Genomic DNA, 21,943 nt, shown 5'->3' with positions numbered 1-21,943 from the left:
GCCTGGCAAGGATTTAAAGATGCACTCCTGCGGCACTGATTCCGCTCCCACTACATCACCGACCCTCAATGAATTGCCACAAACAGGGCGACTCAGGACAACACGAACCCCGTTTTTTTGTATAGTATCGCGAGAAGAGAACGAGCTCTGAGTGTGTGTGTGTGTGCGTGCGTGTGTGCGTGCGACGCTGCGTGGGGGTGTTCGCCTGATGTCATTAGGCAGAAAGGGAGGCTGAGCTAACGGTGGGCACACGGGTGGAAAGCATAACAATAACGTTACCGTTGTACAGTCCACATTGGGACCTATAATGTCTCTTTGGATTTAAGTACGCAGCGTTAAAAACCGGGTCCAGTCTTCTCACCGTGGTCCGAAGAAGCAGAGGAGGAGGTAAAGGTGGCTAACAGACTTAAAGAGCCAGATGCTATTCCAGCGGAGAAGGAGAACGGGCTCGAATAAGCAAGAGAGGGTGATGGGTTCTCGTTTTCCCGACGGCTAACGTTAGAGCTTCGCTACAAACACGGACACTGCGAAGTGAGGGGGACTTGCTTTGCGTCTTCTCCACCTCCGTCTGTGTGACATTGCGTCTGAAATGCTAGTGCAGTCGCGGTCTCGGCCGTCGAGCAGCCTCTGGGCCGCACCTCGGCACACCGAGCCCGAATCTGGGAAGTAGCTAGCTAGCTATCTGCTAGCCGCAGCTGTACCCGATGCTGCTGCTGCGGCTGCTGCTGCTGCTAAACGGATCCGAAAGACGACACAAGCGGTTCAGGGCCCTGGCGCTGAGTGAGCTATTGTTTTACCGCACTGGACTACAACGGACATTTGAGATGTGATGCTTTTGTGCGTCGTATTTGAGCCTTTTGTAGCTGGAGGCTCTCGCTTGCTTGACGCGAAGGAGCTAACGTTGCTGCAAAATGCACAGCAGAACCACGGCAGCAGGCTCCCGCTGAAGGGGGCGAGGTTAGACTGATAACAGCCCACCCTGTGTCTCAACACTCGGGGTCACATTTTGGACAACGACCACCACATTTTCCCCCCGCGTCATTCACCGCTTCATCAGCTGGCGATATGGATAAACTAACGATCATTTCAGGGTGCCTGTTTCTGGCAGCAGATATCTTTGCAATAGCCAGCATTGCAAACCCAGACTGGATCAACACTGGTGAATCAGCAGGTAAATGAAGCAGGCCACAACTGCCATTCAAAACTACTACTATGTTTTTTGTGATTTTTAGCAGGATTTATTGCCGCTGTCCCCCACACCGCAGGAGCATTTGCCATCAGATAATCTCCACAACAAAGATATGTTCGGTGTGTGGAGGGTTTCATCTGCAGCAGCATCTTTTGTTCTCCACAGCTGTGTCTTCTGTGCATATTTATGTTGCTTCTGATTGACTCCCAAGACCAATAATTACAATTTCATTACTGATTGATCAGCATCATGTGCCTCTGCTGCTTCTAGGGCTGCATCTAATGATTATTTTCATGACTTTTGATCAGTTGATAAATAGTGAAAAATCCTAATTTCATATATTCCAAGGTGAAGGCTTCAAATTGCTTGTTTTGTCTGATGAACAGTAAAAAAATAAACTATTTATTTAATTTGCATTAGTAAATAAAAAGACAAACTCAGATTATGAAGCTGAAACCAGGGAATGTTTGGCATTTTTGCTTGATGATAGGTAAATGTCAGGAATTTAATTGACAGCAATTTTGATAAGTGATTAATCCATTTAATTAATTTATCAAGCCAGAAATGCCAAACATTTGCTTGTACCAGCTGCTTGGGGGGGGTCAACAGATTAATCAATCATTAAAACAATTGTTAGTTGCAGTCCTTTCTCTTGTCCACCGACTAATTGATTTAAGCGACTTATCGTTTCAGCACTAAAGGTAATTGTTGTCCTGTATTTCTCTGGTGACTTGACATTTTAAGTGACCTCCATGTGATCAGTCTAATCAGCGATCACGAGAGGAACCGAAGCAGGTGCTTATTTGTGGCGTCACTGCTGATTTTGGACAGAAGCACATGCTGTTAAGTGTTTTATTTGTGTCAGTCCTGAAAACACATTCAGGCTATTGATAGACAGCTGCTCCTCTTTGTTCCCTCTGCAGGATGACAGCTTAGTAACTGGGTCAGGGAGGGTCCATCATCCACCAATAAACTTCCCTGCTGTATTAGTTCAACAGAATAAACAATCTGTACAACAGTAATAATAGGATGCAAATGAAATGAGGGCATCATCTACAGTGCAGTCCATTTGATTGTATTGGAGAGCAAATAATGGATCTCTAGCTGTGTTGGAGTCTTGGAGACTCGGTACTGGACGTTTTGGCTGAGTCCACATCTAAACATAGTATACTACAGCCAAAAAAGTGCATGTTAACTTCCCGCCGAGATCCACAGTTCTGAACCTGCATGTACAGAAATTTGAATCTTTTTGTTATATTTAAATTGCTTTGTTGTGGTGAATGTGGGTGTTTTTATAGAGAGGGTGTAGTACAGCGACCAACTTCACCTCACTGTCACTGTTCTCACTTTTGTTCTCACTTCCCCTCACAGCTTCCACTGCTCTTTTTGATGAATGTGATGTGACTTGTCTCGGATGTTTTTATTTTTTAATGAGACACGTAGGTGATACCCAATGACATACATCTCCCTCACACCTTCTTTTTTCTCTCATCATTTTTAGAGTGTACCAGCCACTGTTTTGGAATATATAATAGTAACATGATTTAGGTTTTTAATCTAGTCAGTATTCTGTAGGGTTCTTTGGTCTAGAAAAGCAGTTCATTTGCTTGCAAAGTACATTTTCTGGGTAAATGACAGTAGGTTACAGTTTCTGTGTATTTAATGTTTAATAAAATATCCTCTTTATTATATTTTTATGGGTTCAGTGTGCGATCTCTACCACAAACGTTATTTTTTGCAGTACCACTTTTCTTTAACCCCCCTATTTAGCATTTGGTAACTGCTTTAACACATACCATAATTTAATTTTAAGCAGATATAAGTGTTTATTAATGTATTTGTCAAAACCTATAACTCCTCCTGTGGTTACCCATAAGTGGAGGCTGGTGTATAAACAGATAATGATTGACATTATAGTAAAACACAGTTGTAATAATATGAAATACGTCTTCGTAGGAGAAGTTATAATTATTGACAAGTACTATAATTAATAAAAACTTAAACATGGCCTTATATCTGCTTACAACTACATTATTATATTGTGTTATAAACCATTTGTTTATATAGTGATTATAAATGTTATAAGTGTTGCCATTTTTTCTGATTACATGTTCATCTTGCAGTTGTCAGCACCTCCTGCCCTGAAACACATGCTGTGCATGTTGCGTACTTATTTCATATTTCTTAGTTTCTGTTTGTGACCTTGGCTGATCTTTGTCGATACAGCTCGTCTGTTTTTGGCCTGTTTTTGTCTTGACTTTTAAGAAGGTCTAGGCATATTAAATAATTTAACAGCTTCTCTTTGGAGCTCTGTTACACCATCTTTTGTTAATTGATTGTTAGGCCTCTATTACAGCTAGCATGCTCCTAAATGGGATTTAACCTAATAAGAGCCACATTTCCTGCAGTGTTTGTGTTTGTATGTTATTTCAGAGTTAAACTATTTATCATGAGCTATAGTTTGTCTACCTCATGCCACAGACTAGTGTATTGTTTGAAGTTATTATGAAGTAAGAGCCCCTGAAGACTCCATACATTGTATTATCTCCAATCAGCTGACATCTGGGTCCCAGCTTTGTCTTATCAGAGGGGCTCAGTGTTTGACAACCTGCCCTTGTAGGAACTCAGCGTGTCGTCTTTGTACTCAGAGCATGGAGAAACAGACCCCTATGTTCCCCTGGGCAGTTAGCATCTATAAAAGCTGACTTTACTCTGTGAGTGTGTAGCTTTTGCCTCTTGCTTTGGTCAAGTGATTTGATCAAAGCTTTTTTGCGAACTAATCAAAAACAAGTAAACAAACTGCGAGGCTTTTGCATAACATCATTCAGCACTGATGATTGCTGTTTCTTGTAATTGTCCACACTGATAATAAAATTAAACCTGTGAGGAAGGAGAAATAGCACTACTGTAACTCAAAACAAAGAATGTGTATCCATGACATTGTCCTCACTTCAGTGTGATATCCTCAGGCAATAACAGCTGAAGCTGATTTCCTGTGCTGAGCTTCAAGACAAAGCCATTGTTGCTGCAGTGTCTGCCACAAACTGTGATTCTCGGCACCTCCGCAGTCGACTGCCCTTCTACAGATACTTGTCCCCACAGTGGACGCCCTAAATAACCTCTGAAACACTCTGTGTGTGCACACACACACACACACACAAAAATGCTAAATCACATCCCAGGTACCGGCTGGCTTTTCATCTCGCCGCTGTATCCACGACCAGTGATGATGACAGATTTTCACACACACCATTTTTCCATTTAGGTTTTCTAGAAAATCTGCAATTTCAGCACCAAACCTTAAAGGTGACCATTTCACAAAATTAGTTTTGGACAAGTGCTCTTGACACCAGTGTTTAACCTTCCAGTCTTTACTGTTGTGCCCATGTCAAAGGCCAGTTCAATGTTTCAGTGTCAACAGTGTCAAGTGGATTTAATTCAGGTGGAAATAATTCTCTGTTAAAGAATGAAATATTAACACTTACTGTTCCAAGTTAACATTACACTGCAATTACTTTGCAAAGTGTTTTTATTGCATGCAGTGAGCTACTGAATGAAGCAAAAATAAGATTATTGTTGTTGGCGATAACAAGTTGTCAGTCGTGACAGGAAGATGCCACACTTTCTCTTTTCAAGCAAGTGGTTTCTGAAGACATGACAAAATTCATTTAGCATTTTTAACATCTTGATTTTATCATCTTATCGTTGATTATGCTGTAAGTAATCTCCACACCACATACATTTTCCCTCACGGCAGAAAATGTTTATTACCCCAAAGTGCACGCTATTCTGTATCACTTATACAGTTATATACAGTTGTTATAATAATGACACATTTATTTTCCACTGAGAACTGAGGAGCTGCAAGACCTCCAATATGCTGCTACAGGTGGTGTCAGTCCCAGAGTTTTGATTGTGCCCAAAAAACTCAAAGGCACTGTAATCGAAGACACTCTTCAAGTAGCTAACTTGTAGCTGCTAAATTGACTGTGTTGAGGAAAAACCTAACTTATTGAAGAGAACGTATCACAGCGTATAGGAAACAAAATACAAAATGCATGGAAAAAAATGCATGCAGTTGTGACAAATGCTAATTTGTCACAACTGCAGTAAATAATCACTGGTGCTCAGAAACGGCTGCTGTAGTTATACTCTAAGTCTAACATGATCTAAAATAGATGAAATAGGAGAATATTCAATTGTGTTATTTTTGGTATTCCTTTTCAAAGCACAAGGACACACACTGTTATTGATACAAAGCAACTGAAACCAGGCCCAGCCAATATTATCCAGTTGCAGACAACAGGCACCGGTTCAGAACTGCAGACGTAGACATGACGATGTTTGAAAATTACAGGCAAGTGTAATTCTGACACGTGTAGAATGTAAAGCCTAAAACTCGCACACAGAAAACAGCAGCTTTAAAAAGGAAAAAAACTGTAGCTGTTGACACTCACTGCCTGCAGATGGCCCAAGTGTTAAAATTGCAGCAGCTCTTACTTTCATTGCCTGTAGGTGGAAGCATTTCAACTGCTGCTTACTTAACAGTATTTTGCTTTCCCAAAGGCACTGCAGGTTGTCAGGTGTAGAATTTGTATACCAATGACTGAACAACTTCATCTTCAGCCTGTTAAATATGAGTGTTTTAAGCAGGAAGAAATTACAGCTAAACAGTACACTAAAATGTGTTTCTGAAAACATTTGAGGATGGAAATAGGCAATGCAGTAACAGAATCTTCAGCACTGCTTAGTTTGACAGTTTGATCTGAGTTTCGTGAGCCTGGTGCATGCAGACTGGATGCAGGCCCAGACCTAGAACCAATCCGAGCAGCAAAACGTGTGACGTGACTTTTCAAATCAAGTAAGGTTTCTTTTTACTTTACAAAGTCATGTTCACCATGCTTGGTCAGCAGCCCAGAGAGGGTGAAAACTTGGGTCTGCTGATGTGTGTCGTTTGTCTTTCTTTTAGCTATGTGCGTTAGTGTTGGAAGAAATGTTATATTAGGGTTTAGATTAGATTCAACAGAATGAACAATAGATCAATGGTGTAATGATAGTAAGAAGAGATGGATTTCCTCTTTTAGTCATTCTTTTAAGATGTTAGGTGAGTAAAGGTTGTTTTGTATGTATTTGTGCTTGTACCTCATTCTGCTTGGGTTTATCTACCATGTTTTGTGTGCAAGTTTGGACTGTTCAAAGCAGTTGTGCTCCAGTGCCCCTACAATGTAAGTGGGCGCTGTAAATGCCTCTAGCAGCAGCGGCAGAAGAAGCAGCTGTTGGCTGCTTTAGCTTGCCTACTTGCCGCCCACCCCAGTTCAGAGGCCTGTTTGACTCATCCCTCCAGAGCTTTCAAACAGCAGCAACCTCTATGCTCCACTAATGACAACATCATCATGCTGAAGATGAGCAGACACGGACCTCATTTGCTCTCATTTGGGCCTAGACATGGTGAGAGAAGTATTTTGATCATAGTGAGCACAGAGCTGACTGCAGGGTAACATGGTGGGGGCGTGAAAGTGAGGTGGCCCTTAAAATGAAGAATGGGCCCATTTTCTTCCTGTATGTTAGAGACAGAGGGACCATAAGAAATTTGTTTGTAAAGTAAAGATAATCCATTTTGGATGCTTCTAGCAGGCTCAAGGTATGGTCACACTCGCTCGCTTGTTTCCCATTTACTTTATTTCCTGTTTCGGTGCGATCTCAAGTCTGTTCCGGTGGACTCGTAGGTTAAAGTTCACCTTTGTTTAACTTTGACCCTGCGGATGTGTGCGGTCGGCCAATAGAAACACTGATGCACTGTTTGGAAATGGAGAAGCCATTATTCTAGTGACGTGCCATCACCTTAAGTACAATATCACTCTACCAGACTGAAAAGTGCAGCATCACTCTCACAGACTGTTTATGACCTCTCTCCTCTATTTATTTATTACCCACAACTGAACAGTGACATCACATCCCTTTTCAGTGCTGAGTGAGGGGCAGTTTTGTTGAACTGAAGGCTAATGTGACTTTACCTTTATATAGCACCTACAAGTTGCTCAAGGTGCTCCCCTCACCCATCATCCCTGCCAGAGGGTGAAAATGAGACACCACTCGTTTGGTTGTACTTTACAATGTCTTACCTTAGTTAAAGAACTAATAATTAATAATTGGGAAATAGGCTTATTCGCTTTCTGGCAGTGTTACATGAGAATATTGATGCCGCTCATATCTGTACGTTAAATATGAAGATACAGCTGAAGCTAGGTCGCTTAGCACAAGGACTGTAAATGGTGGGGGGCACAACTAGCTTGGCTCTGTCTGAAAGTAACTAAATCTACCTACCAGTGCCTCAATAGCTCACTAATTAACACGTTGTTTCTTGTTTGTTTAATTAGTACAAAATTAAAATTCTACGTTTTATAGAGGGTTTTATGTTGGACAATTTCTTGTCTGGGACCAGTTGCCAGGCAACCAGCGGAGACTCCAGGGTAGGCACACAACCCCCGTAAAACAGTGACTTTTGTACTTCGTACTTGGTTGTCATACAAATTAAACGAGCCAGATATATACCGTGTTAATTAGCAAGCTTTAGAGGTGCTGGTAGGTGGATTTTGTTACTTTTGGACAGAGCCAGGCGTAGCTGTTTCCCCTTGTTTCCAATCTTTATGCTATGCTAAGCTAACCGGCTGCTGGCTGTAGCCTTATATTTAACAGACTGAAATGCGAGTGGTATAGATCTTTTCATCTAACTCTGCATAGCCAGCCCAAGTTTGTAGGATTGTGCGTTCGCCAGTTGAAGTGGAATCTCTCATTGTAGGATAAAAATATATATCATGAACCCACTGTTGTTGTTTGACTATCAGACCAGACTTTAACTAGAACTGTTTGTGTGTGTGCGCCTGCTTGTTGAGTTGTTTACCTGTATCCGTGTACCATAGCGTGCCTGCCTGCTGTAGGGCTGGAATTCCACAGAGAGCTAGTGAAACAGCAGGAGGCCAGAGGATCCAGGGGAAATGGTCATAAACCAATGCCATTAACTGCAGCTTTCAAACTTTTGCCTAATGTTCTCCTGTTCCCAGCACCAGTCCCTGCTTTCTTTACCTCGCTCACCTCCCGTTCTTTAATTTGTTCAAGGTTACTCTGTTATTCGGGAATAGGCTGTAGAGTAAACCTGTGAGCTATTCAGGTGCCATTTTTGTCATGAGCCATGACCTCCATTTTTTTTTCCTTTTCATTGTTATTGTATAAGTGTTCTGCACAGCGAGAATGTAATTGCCGTAGCAATAAGTCTGACGATAAGGTAAAAGTGAAGACAGAGAACATCCTTTTGAGTTGTTCTTTGTGTTCCCTAATGACAGCGTTACTTTGTGTGTGTGGTCTAAAAGGTACAGTAGATGTAAAGCCCTCAGTTCTGCAGTTCCATATATAGCTTACCTTAACATCTACAGACTCCCAAGGCGTTTCTTTTGAACCACTGGCATTGTTTGTGGGGGTTGTTACTGTAAAAGTAGTGCTTTCACTGGGTGTTATAAAGGGGACAGGATTTCCTCTGGACCGCCTGTAGAACCCACCACACCCCTGCAGCAACAAGAAAAGTTTTCTTACACAGGCTTTGCTTTTATGTTTGGATTCAAATGCTTTAAACTCAGTAGGTTTGTTAGCAGCATCATATATTCATTGTGTAAATATACAAAGGTTATAACAGAAGGGTTATGAACTGTCTGGATTCGGGTGCAGACAGAGCAAGTAACACGCTTGACCTTCTGAAATTCCAGCTTGCATACTTGTCTCATACACACATCCGCCTACCTGCTGAGCCACTGTTGAACTTTTATGATGTCGCCCACACAGGCTAGCCTTTTCAGTGAATGGGTTATTTTGTTGGTCAGTGGAATGTGTGTTTACCACCGTTGTGTTTTCCTTTTTCAGATTATGCCACAAACAGGAAGAGGAAATGGTCTTGTATTATTCTGAGAAGAAATTCTGCCATTAAAGCCTCAATATAGCCTCGTATATTCTTAACAGTTTTATATAGATGGATGAAGTTTATTTAAAGGTTACCTGTGGACCTTTTTGACCTCTAGTAGTGCTATGGAGGTGTTTTTCTATGTGTTGGTCCCTGTTTTGTACGAGGACACACAGGTGGGTGACGCGATATACAGTCCCGCCAATGGTTTCGCGCTATTACACTGATCAACAGATGGTGGTAATGAGCCAAGATATGCAGCAATGCATCAGCAAAGACAGGGAAGAAGAAGACTGCTAGGACGTTAACATGGATGTAAACAATGCTGGATTCATAATATTTAAAATTTTGGCTTTGCAAATGTTTTTTGAGGAAGAAAATGCATCTAACACATTTGTTAGAGCTCAAGGATACACATGAGTTTTGGTCAGTAACAAGTAAGGAATGTAAACCTAACTTGTTTGTTTACAAGAAAGCTCCACAGGTCACCTTTTAAGTAAAAGTTTGTTTTATTTACTCATGAGTCTTGCAAGTTTATTAATTATGACTGTATGACATTTATAGCTACTGCCATTTCAAGACCTGTGGTTGGTTTTCTGCACTAACGGAGCGTTCAGACCAAAAAAAAAAGCACTGTTAGAGATGCAAGGAACTGCGTTTGTTGGGGAGTGTTGCTTCAGGAACCAATGTGTCAATCCAGAAAGGTCTGTTTGATTAAAACATCAATGATTTTGAAGGCTTACCAAACACCAGAACACAATACAACAGTTTGTGTCCTTTGCTGTTATCTTGCAAAGGAGACAAACTGACCTCTGGAAAGATATCACAGTGAAAATATTTTAAACCTCTTTTGAGATGATTACCAGGTAAACTGCAGAATTACCTCGTTCACGTTACAAAGTAGTTTCTCGGAAATGTGTGCTTGTACATATTTTATATTAACCAATGCAACGCGTTGCTGGATGACGCTGCATTGTATTGCGGCAACAACGAACCTGCTTTCTTTGCCGAAGCCTGTTGTCTCTCTGAAGACAGTCTAACAGCGTCCTGTTATATGTCTACATACGGAAAGTGTCAAAGCATGGGGTGTAGGACAGCTCATCCGCCATCCAAAAAGACCACTATACTGGAATCCACATGGCATCCAAGCGTGCACCACTAAAACCCCTCCCACTGACACCCCTCACCCCCCACAGCCTATCACTTATATTCCGCCTTTCTTTTGCCCGAGACCTGAGATCAGCAGAAGCCTGAGTGATGCGACGCTGTTCTGCTTACTCAGGTAGAAATTCCCCTTGAGTATGTGCCCTAATTGAATAGCGTCCCTCCAGAGTGGCTGAACCACTGGAGCATGTTCCTGCTCTGAGTACTGGCCTTCACACTCATGAATCCATTTGTCCATTTGTCTCCCTGTCTGATCACTGATGGATAGGTACAGTAGAACGTCAAGTTTTGTGTTAGCAGATGTGCATGTCAAAGAACCTAGCCAAGTACTAGAGATGGAGGAATGAGATTTTTTAAGAGTTGGTGTTCATAGTAGAGTATGGAAGGCTTGGATGTATATTTACAGAGATATTGAGATTTAAAAGCTGCTGCAAATTTGTTTGATGTCATTGCAGCTTCTCACAGATTGTGTGTCTGTGTTAACTGTCATACCTGCGTGGGATAGATTCAGTAATTGGCAGGACTGATTTAGTCCTCACTCTCTCTCCTTGAGTGTGAAAGCACAGGAATAAATATTGGCCACTCACTGGGATAATTGGGCCCACAAGTGTGGAGAGAGCAACTCCGCAGCTCCTTGCCAGCACTGAATTGGCAACAAGTTAAAGGAGCTTCTCTCTTGTCTTTTTCCATTCCTCCTCCTTCACCTGTTCCTCTTTCACTTTGCCATCAGCTGAACTGCTACGCTTTGGTCGTTGATTGAGGCACCAATTTATCACCGTGTTACTGTTTTTCTCCAGTTCAAGACCCTTAATCTTTTTTGGTCTTATAGTTTTTCCACTTGCAGTTTTTCTCCTTTTTTTAATTCAGCCTTTAGGTATACAGTCACCCTCAAAGATGTAGTCTATGAAATTGGGATCACATCCTCAAACTGTTTGACTGCCTCTCCATATTTTGACATTTGCTCTATATAGCCTAGGTATGGTATACTGTGTAAACGAAGCTGCTTCACTTGTATTTTAGTGGCCATAATTAAAGATGATTTGGCATTTACCTTTTGCTAATAATACACTGTGTTATCAATAGATTTGTGACATTTTAGAAAGTTCTGAGCATGCGATATGTATTTACTGATGCTCAAGTGTTTTGTTTAAGGGATTTTGAGCAATTGCTACCAGGTTATGAGGAACCAAATGATTCAGCAAAAAAATCTGTATAATAATTACTTAACTTTATAGGCTATTTTAGGTTACCTTGAATTTGCAGTGGTCTGATCTCTGCTTAACCATTCTGCATGTGATCAACCTAAAAATAAAAAAAAGTACTATTAAAAAAAAAGATTGGGACCCCCTGTTATAGATCAACTGGTAACCCCAATCTTCAGTGTTTCTGTGTGTGTGCTTGGTGAGTGATTAATTAAAAAAAAGATTCATTAATATGGACACCTCATCAACATTCAACCTCTCTCTGCAGGTGCCCTTACAGTCGGTCTAGTCCGGCAATGTCAGACCATCCACGGACGAGACCGAACCTGTATTCCACCACGGCTGCCCCCGGAGTGGGTCACCACACTTTTCTTCATCATCATGGGCATCATCTCCCTCACAGTCACCTGTGGACTGCTGGTGGCTTCACACTGGCGCAGAGAAGCCACCAAATACGCCCGCTGGATCGCCTTTACTGGCAGTAAGTGAAAGAGAAAATGACATTTACACTGAATGAAATAGTTTTGCTTTTCTAGACTTGCCGTCAGCACATTTCTCCTGGAGCATTCTCACCTTCTTCTCTGTCTCACTGCATCTGTCATGACATAACCTTTAGAAAATCACCTTTACCACATTAGTATTTTCATGAATGATGTCTCTTTAGGGCAGGAAATAATAAAAGGAGGATAAAATTTGGTTTTAGCCCAGTTATGCGCTGCTAATTTAGATGTGTGGATAAGTGTGACGTCAAAAACATCTGAGACGTGAAAACCTGTGTGTGTGTGTGTTTGGTTGCATATCTGAGTGTTGTTTTTGCATGCTTAACGACGACTCTTGCTCCCTGAAGCTGATTTATTGAGTAATGCAGCTCTTCTCTGGTACCCGAGTGGGTGGCTTATGTGCCACAGCATTTCTCTAGTGTTTTCTCTCCCTCTTTGCCTTGAACATTGCCACTCTTTTTTTGTTTGTTTTTTTCAAACACGATTTCTGTATAGATGCACTTCCAGCACTTGATAATAACTCCGCATCCATCTCATGCAATGTGGCTGGGCTGGTTTCGTAAGGCTGTGTGGGAGGCCGGAGTTTGATTGGTCGGTTAGTTAGGGGAATAGATGGCCTCAGGCACACTTGTGCAGATGGAGCAGTGGCGTAGCCTATGAAGACACAATGCTCTGTATTATTGTTTGAAAGCTTGATGCATTTTTTAGGACACTGACTTTTTTGTTCTGTAGATTTTTGAGCAAAGTTTGCCTGCCAGGCCAAATGCAGATTCATAATTAGGTTTTGTAACTCTTCCTAATCACTTGCAAATACCCGATGAATCACCACTTTACAGAATCCCGAAGCGCCCCACAAACTGTGTGTCCGGACAGCGCAAATCTCTGCCACAAGCTAATTCGGAAGGCGTTGAGTCATTGTTTAACGAGCACAAGGAAAGTAAGCCGGTTTCCATGGCAACAGTGAGCAGTTGTCACCCTTGTCCCCCTGCTAAGCTTCTGTTGGCCATATTAGACAAGAGGTATATTATTAGTACAGATTTTTTTTTTCTTTTAAACGGGTTTAAAGCATGATGATGATTATCACTTTAAATGAGGAAATAAGGCCACAGGCAGGAAAAGACTCTTGATATATTTTAGGTATGAGGCAGAAGAAGCTAGGTTTGTTGTGAGAGAAAGTGAAGAGATAGTAAATCATCTCTTTATTCTGTTTTAGGGCCCCCATTAGCTGACACTTTAGTGACTTCCTGGTATCCTCTTGTATCTCAAGGGCCTGTTTGAAGTGTAGGAGAGGGACGAAAAGGCAAAATAGGACCAAACCATGAGCTTTTTATTTTTTAGCTGTGATGGCAAACACCTCTCTGCTGTCGGCCGAGCGGGGGAGAGGGTGAGAGGTAAAGTGAGGAAACGGGTGGGGGATAAGAAGAGTTGAGAGAGGCGAGCTGGGTGCCAATGTAAAGACACACATGGAAATGGAAAGGTAGAATAAAGTGAAGTTGGTTGTAAGGAGACGGAGGCGGTTCATTCGGGGCAAACAGGTGATGAAGGTTGAGAGAAGGTGGGCAGTCTGTAGTGTAACTGGCTCCAGGCCACCAGCACCTGAATGGACAGCTTTGTATGACCAGCACAGACCCGCCTCTGTGTCTCTATACGCACACACCAGCAGTGTTTCCCCAAGGTGTGATGGTCATCTGTGGAGGTGTAGTTAGAGTGGGGTAATAATAAATAGAATTCTAACATTAACAGTAACTGCAGAAAATGTAGTAATTAATGAAATTACAAAATAAAAACAAGTACCTGTATGGTTGGTCCACCTATAGCTGAAGGTGATGATGCTACAGTAGTAGAGAAATTAGGTTTTTACAGTATCAGAGAGTAGAAACAAGATGTACGCATCAATTTCAACAACAAAGCAAAATAAATAAAATGTATGTAACAGTAAGGATACAACATTATTTAATGGATAATTAAAGGCAGCAGAAAGTAGTGCAAAAATCACTTCTTTTTCTTTTACAATTGCAGTTTCCTAAAGCCCAAAGTTACATCTTTGAATCACTTGTTTTGTCTGACGAGCAGTCCAAAATGCAAAAATATTCACTTTACTATCACATAAGACAAAGAAAAGCAGCAAATCCTCACATTTGAGAAGGTGGAACCAGAGAATGTATGGCATTTTTTCATGAAAAAGGACTTAAAAGATTAATCGCTTATCAAAATAGTTACAGATTATACAAGAGATTAACTGCAACTATTATTTAAGTGCAAATGTAATTGTACAGTAGAAACTATAAGTTATTAGTTTATCAGCTAAAATGCTGTAGTTTCACCAGCAGCAGGTGAGCAAGGCACCGTCTGTCATCAGTTTAGGCACTTAAGAGAAGCAGTGGACCATGAGGTGCACTTCAATTAACTCACTGGTGAAGCTTGCAGAAACAGTGCTGAGCCATGTTTTTCTGGCTCCACTTTAGCTTACCTTTCACAGCATCCTTTTGCAATCATACCCCCCCTCACAGATAAACACAAGTCCGGAGCAATGAGCAGGCAAAACAACAGACATAAATATTTGCTTGTGTGCTCCTTGTGATGCCAGGTTTACCAGACATTGTTCGTTTATACTTGCTGGCAGACTGGAGACATTTGGCCGGTTAGAGTCGGCACAACTTGCATCTGATTGGCTATTCAAGGACTGTTTCTGAACATTCTGCCATCATGATTTTATACAGTGTGTAATGGCTTACATGTCAGACAAGGCAGTGATTCTGTTTTTCAGAAAGTACAGTGAGCAATGCAGCAATCTGACAAAAAAAGCTAATAGGTAACAGTTCATTAGTTAATCAAGTAGCTCCATGAATGTCACGCTCAGTAAATCTTATTCAGATGAAATAGGAGTGGGCGATTTGACGGTGTATATATTGTGAGACATACCGTTTATACCATAGTTGCCATCGAATGAATATATCTGGTTTTATTAGGATATTGTGGATAAAGTTGCAAATACATGATTTTATACAATTATATGATTTTATATGAAATTGTATTAAGCACTTGGATCTGTTGGGTGTTTTAAAATAGCTGGATTAGCCAAAAACAAATATTCCTGTCTGTTTATTTTATCAATTAACAAGTTCTCACAATGATAGAGGATATTATCCATATCACCCAAGCCTAATTAGATATTTAATTACTGGGTTGAATTGTAGATATTGATTACCACACAGCTACAAAATGTCTTTTAATCCCAATATCCAGATTGCTGTACTACTACAGACTCCTCTAACGGCATGACACCATTCTGGTTAACAAAACTGTTAAAGGCAACACCAGAGAGATTTTTTGAGAAAAAGGAAAAGTCCCTCAGGTACAGAACAGTTCTGCTAATTGGCAAGTTGGAGTGAAGAGGTGAAAGCTAAAAATGGTTTAATATGCTGTCACCAAGTATTACACACTGTTGAGGTAACCAAAATAATTCAACACAGCCTCAGTTAACTTTAAAGAGCTGTCATTGTTTTGGAGTACAACTGCTTAAAACTAAGGTAGTTTAGAGTTTATATAGCACACACTAGTAACATGTAACAGGTTACATTTTCCCCACCCCCACCATGCTGCTACAGACCAGAATCATTCCAGGAAGAAATGCTGGTCGAAAACATCGACTGTGCTCTTTGAATGCAACAAAGAGAGTTATTTTTAAGTACATGAAGCTATTTCACAAGTTCTGCATAGCCATTGATCTGTGATTTACAAAGTCACACAGTTTGCTTTGCTGTTTAACGACACTGTGTGTTACATAAGTGGACTCAGAGCCAGACCAAACGCTTCAGTAATAATATCTTCAAAGGAAATTGAAGAAAAGAGAGCTGTTCTAATTAGTGACAACTTTGTTATCCAATCACAGACGCCTGCTTCCTGGACAGTACAATAAGACTTCGTACTGACTTTGCCCCTGACATCTGCTTTACTCTGCAGCTGTTAACAAATCTGACACATGCTGCGCAGAACATTACAACAAGCTCACTATGTTTTTAGAGGACTACTTTCCCGCTGTGAAGTTTTTGTCATGCACATGTGTACTGGTTAAAGGGAAAGTCCACCAATTTTACACATCAAAGCCTATTTACAGTTCTTGGGGAGTGCTACCACATATGTCAATAAAGTTGTGTAAAGCCTTTTGTGACTCCATAGGGAGCTGCGTGAAGTCTGATAAATGGCCTCAAGTGATGTCACTTGAATCAGCGTCAGTTGGGGCTGAAGACTACAAGTTTGAAAATGGAAAAAAATCTGAGGGTGTGGAGTTAAAAAGAAGTTGAGCTCACCAGACTTCTGCAGCCCGCTCCTCATCTCATGAGGCTAGTGGCTCGAGACTAGCATAACACACCTGACTCGCCGACCAAACTATCAGAGGTTGAGTTGCATTGTGGGTAATGTAGGCACAAGGTTTTGACAAAAACAAAGAATGCATGGAATAAAAAAGACGTTATCTCTAGTTCTGCTTCATCGATTTTTCTTTTTTCTTTTTTTTTTAAACTGTCCATCATGAATCCGAATGCAGTGTTGAATTGGTACGCTTTTAAAATAAGGTGTCTCTAATCCCATACCCAGATTATGGAAACCGGGTTTCTTGTATATAATTCAGTTTAGGAAATCAGGTGCAGAAAGCTGTCTGTAACCCGGCTACTAAAGTGCATGTAAACGTGCTGAGTGACACAGTTTAGCTGCAGTGAACTGATTCCAGTTGTGTCAATGTTTGTTCACACCAGTGCTTCCCTAAGGGGGCAAAAATACAAAAAGGATGTTTTGTAGGTTTGGATGAAAGTTGGTTGATTGTTAATTGGTGTTGCTTCTCTCTTCTCACAAAAATCACGCAGTTCAAACAAACTCATCAATAGGTTTGTAATATTGTGTGTGTCTCATGACGTAAAGGTTCAGTAAATGACGTCTCTTATGTTACATCTAGTGACAGCACTACAACAACATCAGCATACAATACGTGTGGCTTTCTCCACAGCCCCTAATGTTTGTCTTTTCTTTAATGCAGGAAATTCTATTTCAGGATTCGACTTACTTGCACCGATTAAACAGAGCTGGATGAGGCTGTTTAGAACTTAGGTTCTCAAAGTGGGGTCCGGGGGTCCTTGAGGGGGATCCAGGGGGTTCCCAGCAAAAAGGGGAATCATTTATTTTTGATATAATTCCATCCATAAGTAATACAATGACAGAATGTATGACTATTTTCGGCATGGATTTCATACACTATCTGTAATAAAACATAAAAAGCAAAAATCATATCAGATGGGGGGACCCCGGCACAAAATCTTATCAAATCCGAGGTCTAATTTGTGTCAGTTTAGGGGTCCTTGACATGAAAAAGTTTGAGAACAACTGGTTTAGAAAGCTTGAAATCTGATTACTGATTTGCACCTTTTAAGCGTAGAGAAATTTTAAACTGTGTTAAGCCTGAGGTGGTATAAAGAGCTTATTTATGGTTAGTGGAGAAATACTTACTGAAACTAATGCTGCATTCAAGTAGTGTCTGCAATACTGTAAATTTGTGTTGAGTTCAAGGGTGGTACTTGATAGTGATACGGTTTTACCCACAAATAATTGCATAAAGCCACACAAAAGCTTGACTTTACTAACTTCAAAACTGAAATTAATTAATCTACCTGAGGGATGCTTTTTAATGATTTGCCAAAACATTTGAATTTAGAGGAATGCTGCCTTCAAGTGCTATCAGAAATATTGTAATTTAAAGTTGGAAACACATAAACAACTCAACAAAACTGCAAACATAACAAGAGTGAATTTTCTGTCATACTTGAGTTGTTGTGAAAGGTGTGGAAGACAGCAGGGAAGCAGTTATTTATAAATTATGTCTGTTGTCGCACATTAATGATAAACACGATTGTATCTGAACGAGTATAAGGACCGAATCAAGGCACTAGTGAGTGAAACACAACAATGTTTGATGCCACCACTTTATTGCTGCTCCTGTATAAAATGTAGGTCTGAGTTTTTAGTTCAGAGCTGTAAACATCTGCAATGTGCATGTGTGTGTATCTCTGGCCCTGTCTTTGAATTTTGTGTGTGTGTGTGTGTGTGTGTGTGTGTGTGTGTGTGTGTGTGTGTGTGTGTTTGTATTTGTGCGGTTGTGTGTACAGTAGATGATGGATTTATAGGCTCATACCAGCGATTAGTACGTATTTGTTTATCTTTTCAACTTAACTTTTTTGGTTAGCTTTTTAAGATTATTTTTGACATTTGTTAGTTGACAGTAGAGATGCACAGGAAACATTGACATTTCAACATTATTAATAGGATTCTTGGGCCTGAACGCAGTGTTGTCATCTCAAGTAAGATACACAGTAATCCTGTCTGCATTTTAAATGCATGTGCAGCAATACAGTGGGACAGAATATGAATAACTAAGAACTTCCCTTTTGGTACATAAATTCACTCATAAGTCTCAAGTTCCCTCATGTAGTGCTGCAAACACCTTGTGGTAATATGTTGCACACGTATTGTTGGTTGTTTCCTGTAGAAAGCAGAAGTCATAAGTTCAGGTCTGGGCCAGCCTTTGTTCCACTAGCTTCTGTAACTCAATGCAATCGTTAAGCATTTCTTTCTTTGGTCTTACTGAAAAATGAAGCATGTTCCTGAGATTTACTTTCCATATTATAAGACGAATTATCATCCACTACAGCAATTGCTGCTTACAGAGGTTGAAACCTTTGTGATTTTAACAGTTAAACACTGATTACTTTAAGGGCACAGAAAAAACTACAGCTTCCATGAGAATGCGGGTATCTGCGTCATCGTAACTTTGTTTCTTCCATATCCATAAAACTCACCAAAGCTTTCTACTAAAGTCTCAAATTTTTTTTTAGCTGTAATCAGTCTAAAAATGTTTAAAGCATTTGCTCCTCCGCGGCCCCTCGATTCACCCATGGACTTGAGACTTGACGTTTAGCCTGTAAAGGTCTAGGGCTTATGGGAAATGGTTTTCATTACAGGTAGGGTATGCAGTTCTTACAATTACAATGTACTGTATATCTGCCAGTGCTTGTAGAAAGTCCCTGCTAAAGCGCTGATAAAATTATCTCTGTGTCAAATGTTGGGTTTCCCCAATTTCTGCCTTCAGCACCATGGTGGAAGTTTCACAAAATTAAAGTATCCACAATGATTTGTGAAGACGTTGGTGTTCTGCACTCTGTATAATCTATGACATATAACCTATTTTTAAATGAAACGTTGAAGCATTAAAGTTACATAACAGAACAGTTTGTGTCTCAGTGCATCATACTGAGAGTCTCTCGTATTCCTAAAAAACACGAGGCAAAGTCTTGCTGATCATGGTGCATACCATGAGTCTGCTTTGTCTAATAGCTCCTTCAAAGCCATTTGAAAAGCACTGTTGTACGTCGCTAATGAACTTGCTAAAATTTAATTTAATTTGAGCAGTTGAGTGAATTCTTGTTTAATTTTCTGCATCTTGTGTGTTGAACAAAGGCTCTAAAACGTAACCTGAGGTCAGACTTTTTCTGCATCATGTGTCCCATCTTTTATTTATTTCTTAAACCCTATAAAGGGTCTGGCTCTGAAATACATCTAGTTTGGTTTACATGTAGGATTTAGACACTAAAACTAATGTAAAATTAGGTGTCAATCTTGACAGTAAACTAACATTTTCTCTCTGGCTCCTTCCTTCCAGTGATCCTGTTCTGCATGGCGGCACTCATCTTCCCCATAGGCTTCTATATCAACGAGGTGGGAGGCCAGCCGTACAAGCTGCCCAACAACACAGTGGTCGGCTCCTCGTATGTGCTGTTTGTCCTCTCCATCTTCTTCACCATAGTGGGACTTCTGTTTGCAGGCAAAGTTTGCCTCCCAGGCTGAGGACTCGACCATGCCCGCCTCTGGACTGACACGAGAGGCTCTGAAAATTTTATGGGATTTACAAAAACACACAATGACTGAAAATCAAAAACAACAAACTCTGGCCAGAAGCCTGAAACAGGGAAGTCTCTGATTATGTGTCAAGGGATCGCAGCACCACGGAGTACCTAACAACAAAAAAAATGACAACGCATAAATGAACTAAACACTAAAGGGGGGACATGGGCACAAACATGTGGAGGAGTGTGAGAGAGGGCAGCCGAGGCCGTCGCAGCACCCTGTCACTGTTGATTTAAAATATGGCCGCCTCTCTGTTGTTGTTCTGTTGGAAAAGGGTGCTTAATGTGCCGCTGTCATGGCAACTGCGGCCACAATGCTGGCGCACATTTCTTGAGGACCACTAGAGCCACTCCTCGACTTGACCCCCGCCCACCCGCCAGCTACCCTCAGCACACATCTGCGCCGTCACGACCGCTCCTGTTGCTATTTTTGGTTTCTCTTTGCTATTTCAGTTGTGTGTTTTTTCTGTTGTTGTACATTTTGTGTTCTTTTATTTCTTTTTTTTCCCACCCCCCACTGCCTTTCCACTGAAGTAGCTTGAGTGTAATTGAGGTTCACTGAACTGAATCCTTGAGGGGAACTTTTGGGGGGGGGAGCCAGCTTGGCTTTAGAGCAGGGTATATTCTCGCCTGTCACTTCACGAGGCCCCAGGTGTGTGAGCTGGGGAGAGCAGCTGTGAGCCCAGCTGTCTGGACCAGCTCACAGGCTGCTGTGGACGAGAGGAAGGTGCAGGTGTGCTGCCTCTTTGTCTCCAACCAGCTGCAGCTCAGGAGCAGGTAGCAAACAAGGGGTGACCTCCCTGGACAGGCAGAACAAGAGGTCAAGTACCATAAAGGAGAATGCCACTCAATGTAAGACCTTGCATTATGTTATTTATATGGACAGCAACAGAGTATTAGTGAGTGTAGTCAGCTATTTTGCCAAGCTAAAGCCATGACACTGATACACATCCTTTTCCAGTAACTAGAAAACTGTGAATTTAGAGAATAATCATATGAACATAAGCACACCTCTTTGTATTTGTAGTAATACTCTTAATTCTGTACAACCACCATTACAGTGGCTGTTGCAAAGTATTTTTCAAAGGTGTACATCACTGTGGTGTTTCATTTTCGAGGGGTTGAGATGAGCTAGTTATAGAAGAAATTATTGAATTTTATAAATAGAAGATGAACTTAACTAAGGTGCGAAAATAACATATGTGAATGCTAAAAATTGGTGGTATTCTCCTTTAATGTTGGACAGGAAAGCCAAGGAGCATTTTTGGTCTTGTTTTGTACAACAGTGAAGGCACTGGGACTGCAGGTCAGGTCCATGCGTGGGGCTGTGCCTCAGTGTGCTGCCCTTGAGGCCCGTGAATGTAGACACACACACACACACACACACACACACACACACACACACACACACACACACGTATAGCCACCACACTGTTTGTTCTGTGTAAATCCACATATTAAGGCTGCAAATAACCATTATTTCATTGTCTATTATAGTCCATATTGTTTTTGTGATTCATTACTCTAATTAACCTCAGAAAATAGTGACAATTTGCCCATTACAAGTTCCTAGAGCCCAAGGTGATCCAAGGTCTTCAAATGGCAAATTTTGTCACAAGACCAGCTTTTATCTTTGAGAACCAACACTGCGAGGTGCAGATCAGTGTGAGCTTCAATGGAAGTACCCTCAAAACACATCACACAATTCTTCTCTAGTACACCTTGCTTTATTTAGCTCACCAGAAGTTTCTGGCTATCTTGCCTCCATCAAGGTGGTGTCTAAGGTTATTTCTGGTTTGGGGCATAATCATGCTCTTTTACAGCTCCCATAATTTGGGGGCTTTGGGCCTGTAAACAGGTAGTGTAATGTTGCCATGGAGACAGTGAGTTAGCTGTGGGCTATAAATTGAGCCCTGTTTTTTTAGCCTATATTTTTTTCACATTTTGACAAATTGGCACCATTAAAAGTATGCCGAATTAGATATTAGCGG

At 41.0% G+C, this 21,943-nt stretch overlaps 1 protein-coding gene across 1 annotated transcript; it reads left to right on the top strand.

The window, feature by feature from the left end:
• Positions 1–88: 88 nt before the first annotated feature.
• mosmoa (modulator of smoothened a) lies at positions 89–21,418 on the top strand. Its single transcript, XM_044181289.1, has 3 exons — positions 89–1,171; positions 11,772–11,984; positions 19,709–21,418. The coding sequence occupies exons 1-3, from the start codon at positions 1,066–1,068 to the stop codon at positions 19,891–19,893; spliced, it is 504 nt and encodes a 167-aa protein (XP_044037224.1). The 5' UTR covers positions 89–1,065; the 3' UTR covers positions 19,894–21,418.
• Positions 21,419–21,943: the final 525 nt, after the last annotated feature.

The sequence above is a fragment of the Siniperca chuatsi genome, linkage group LG21 (genome assembly GCF_020085105.1).
Source record: "Siniperca chuatsi isolate FFG_IHB_CAS linkage group LG21, ASM2008510v1, whole genome shotgun sequence".
Taxonomy (NCBI): Eukaryota; Metazoa; Chordata; class Actinopteri; order Centrarchiformes; family Sinipercidae; genus Siniperca; species Siniperca chuatsi.
The sequence above is the reverse complement of the archived record's forward strand: the minus strand, read 5'-3'. Positions and strand labels throughout refer to the sequence as shown.

Bases quoted from the DNA above. Each gene is read 5' to 3' on its own strand.
- mosmoa (XM_044181289.1), top strand. From the start codon at position 1,066: ATGGATAAACTAACGATCATTTCAGGGTGCCTGTTTCTGGCAGCAGAT. The intron at 1,172-11,771 runs GTAAATGAAGCA...CTCTCTCTGCAG, and splicing joins CAACACTGGTGAATCAGCAG to GTGCCCTTACAGTCGGTCTA. The intron at 11,985-19,708 runs GTAAGTGAAAGA...CCTTCCTTCCAG, and splicing joins CTGGATCGCCTTTACTGGCA to TGATCCTGTTCTGCATGGCG.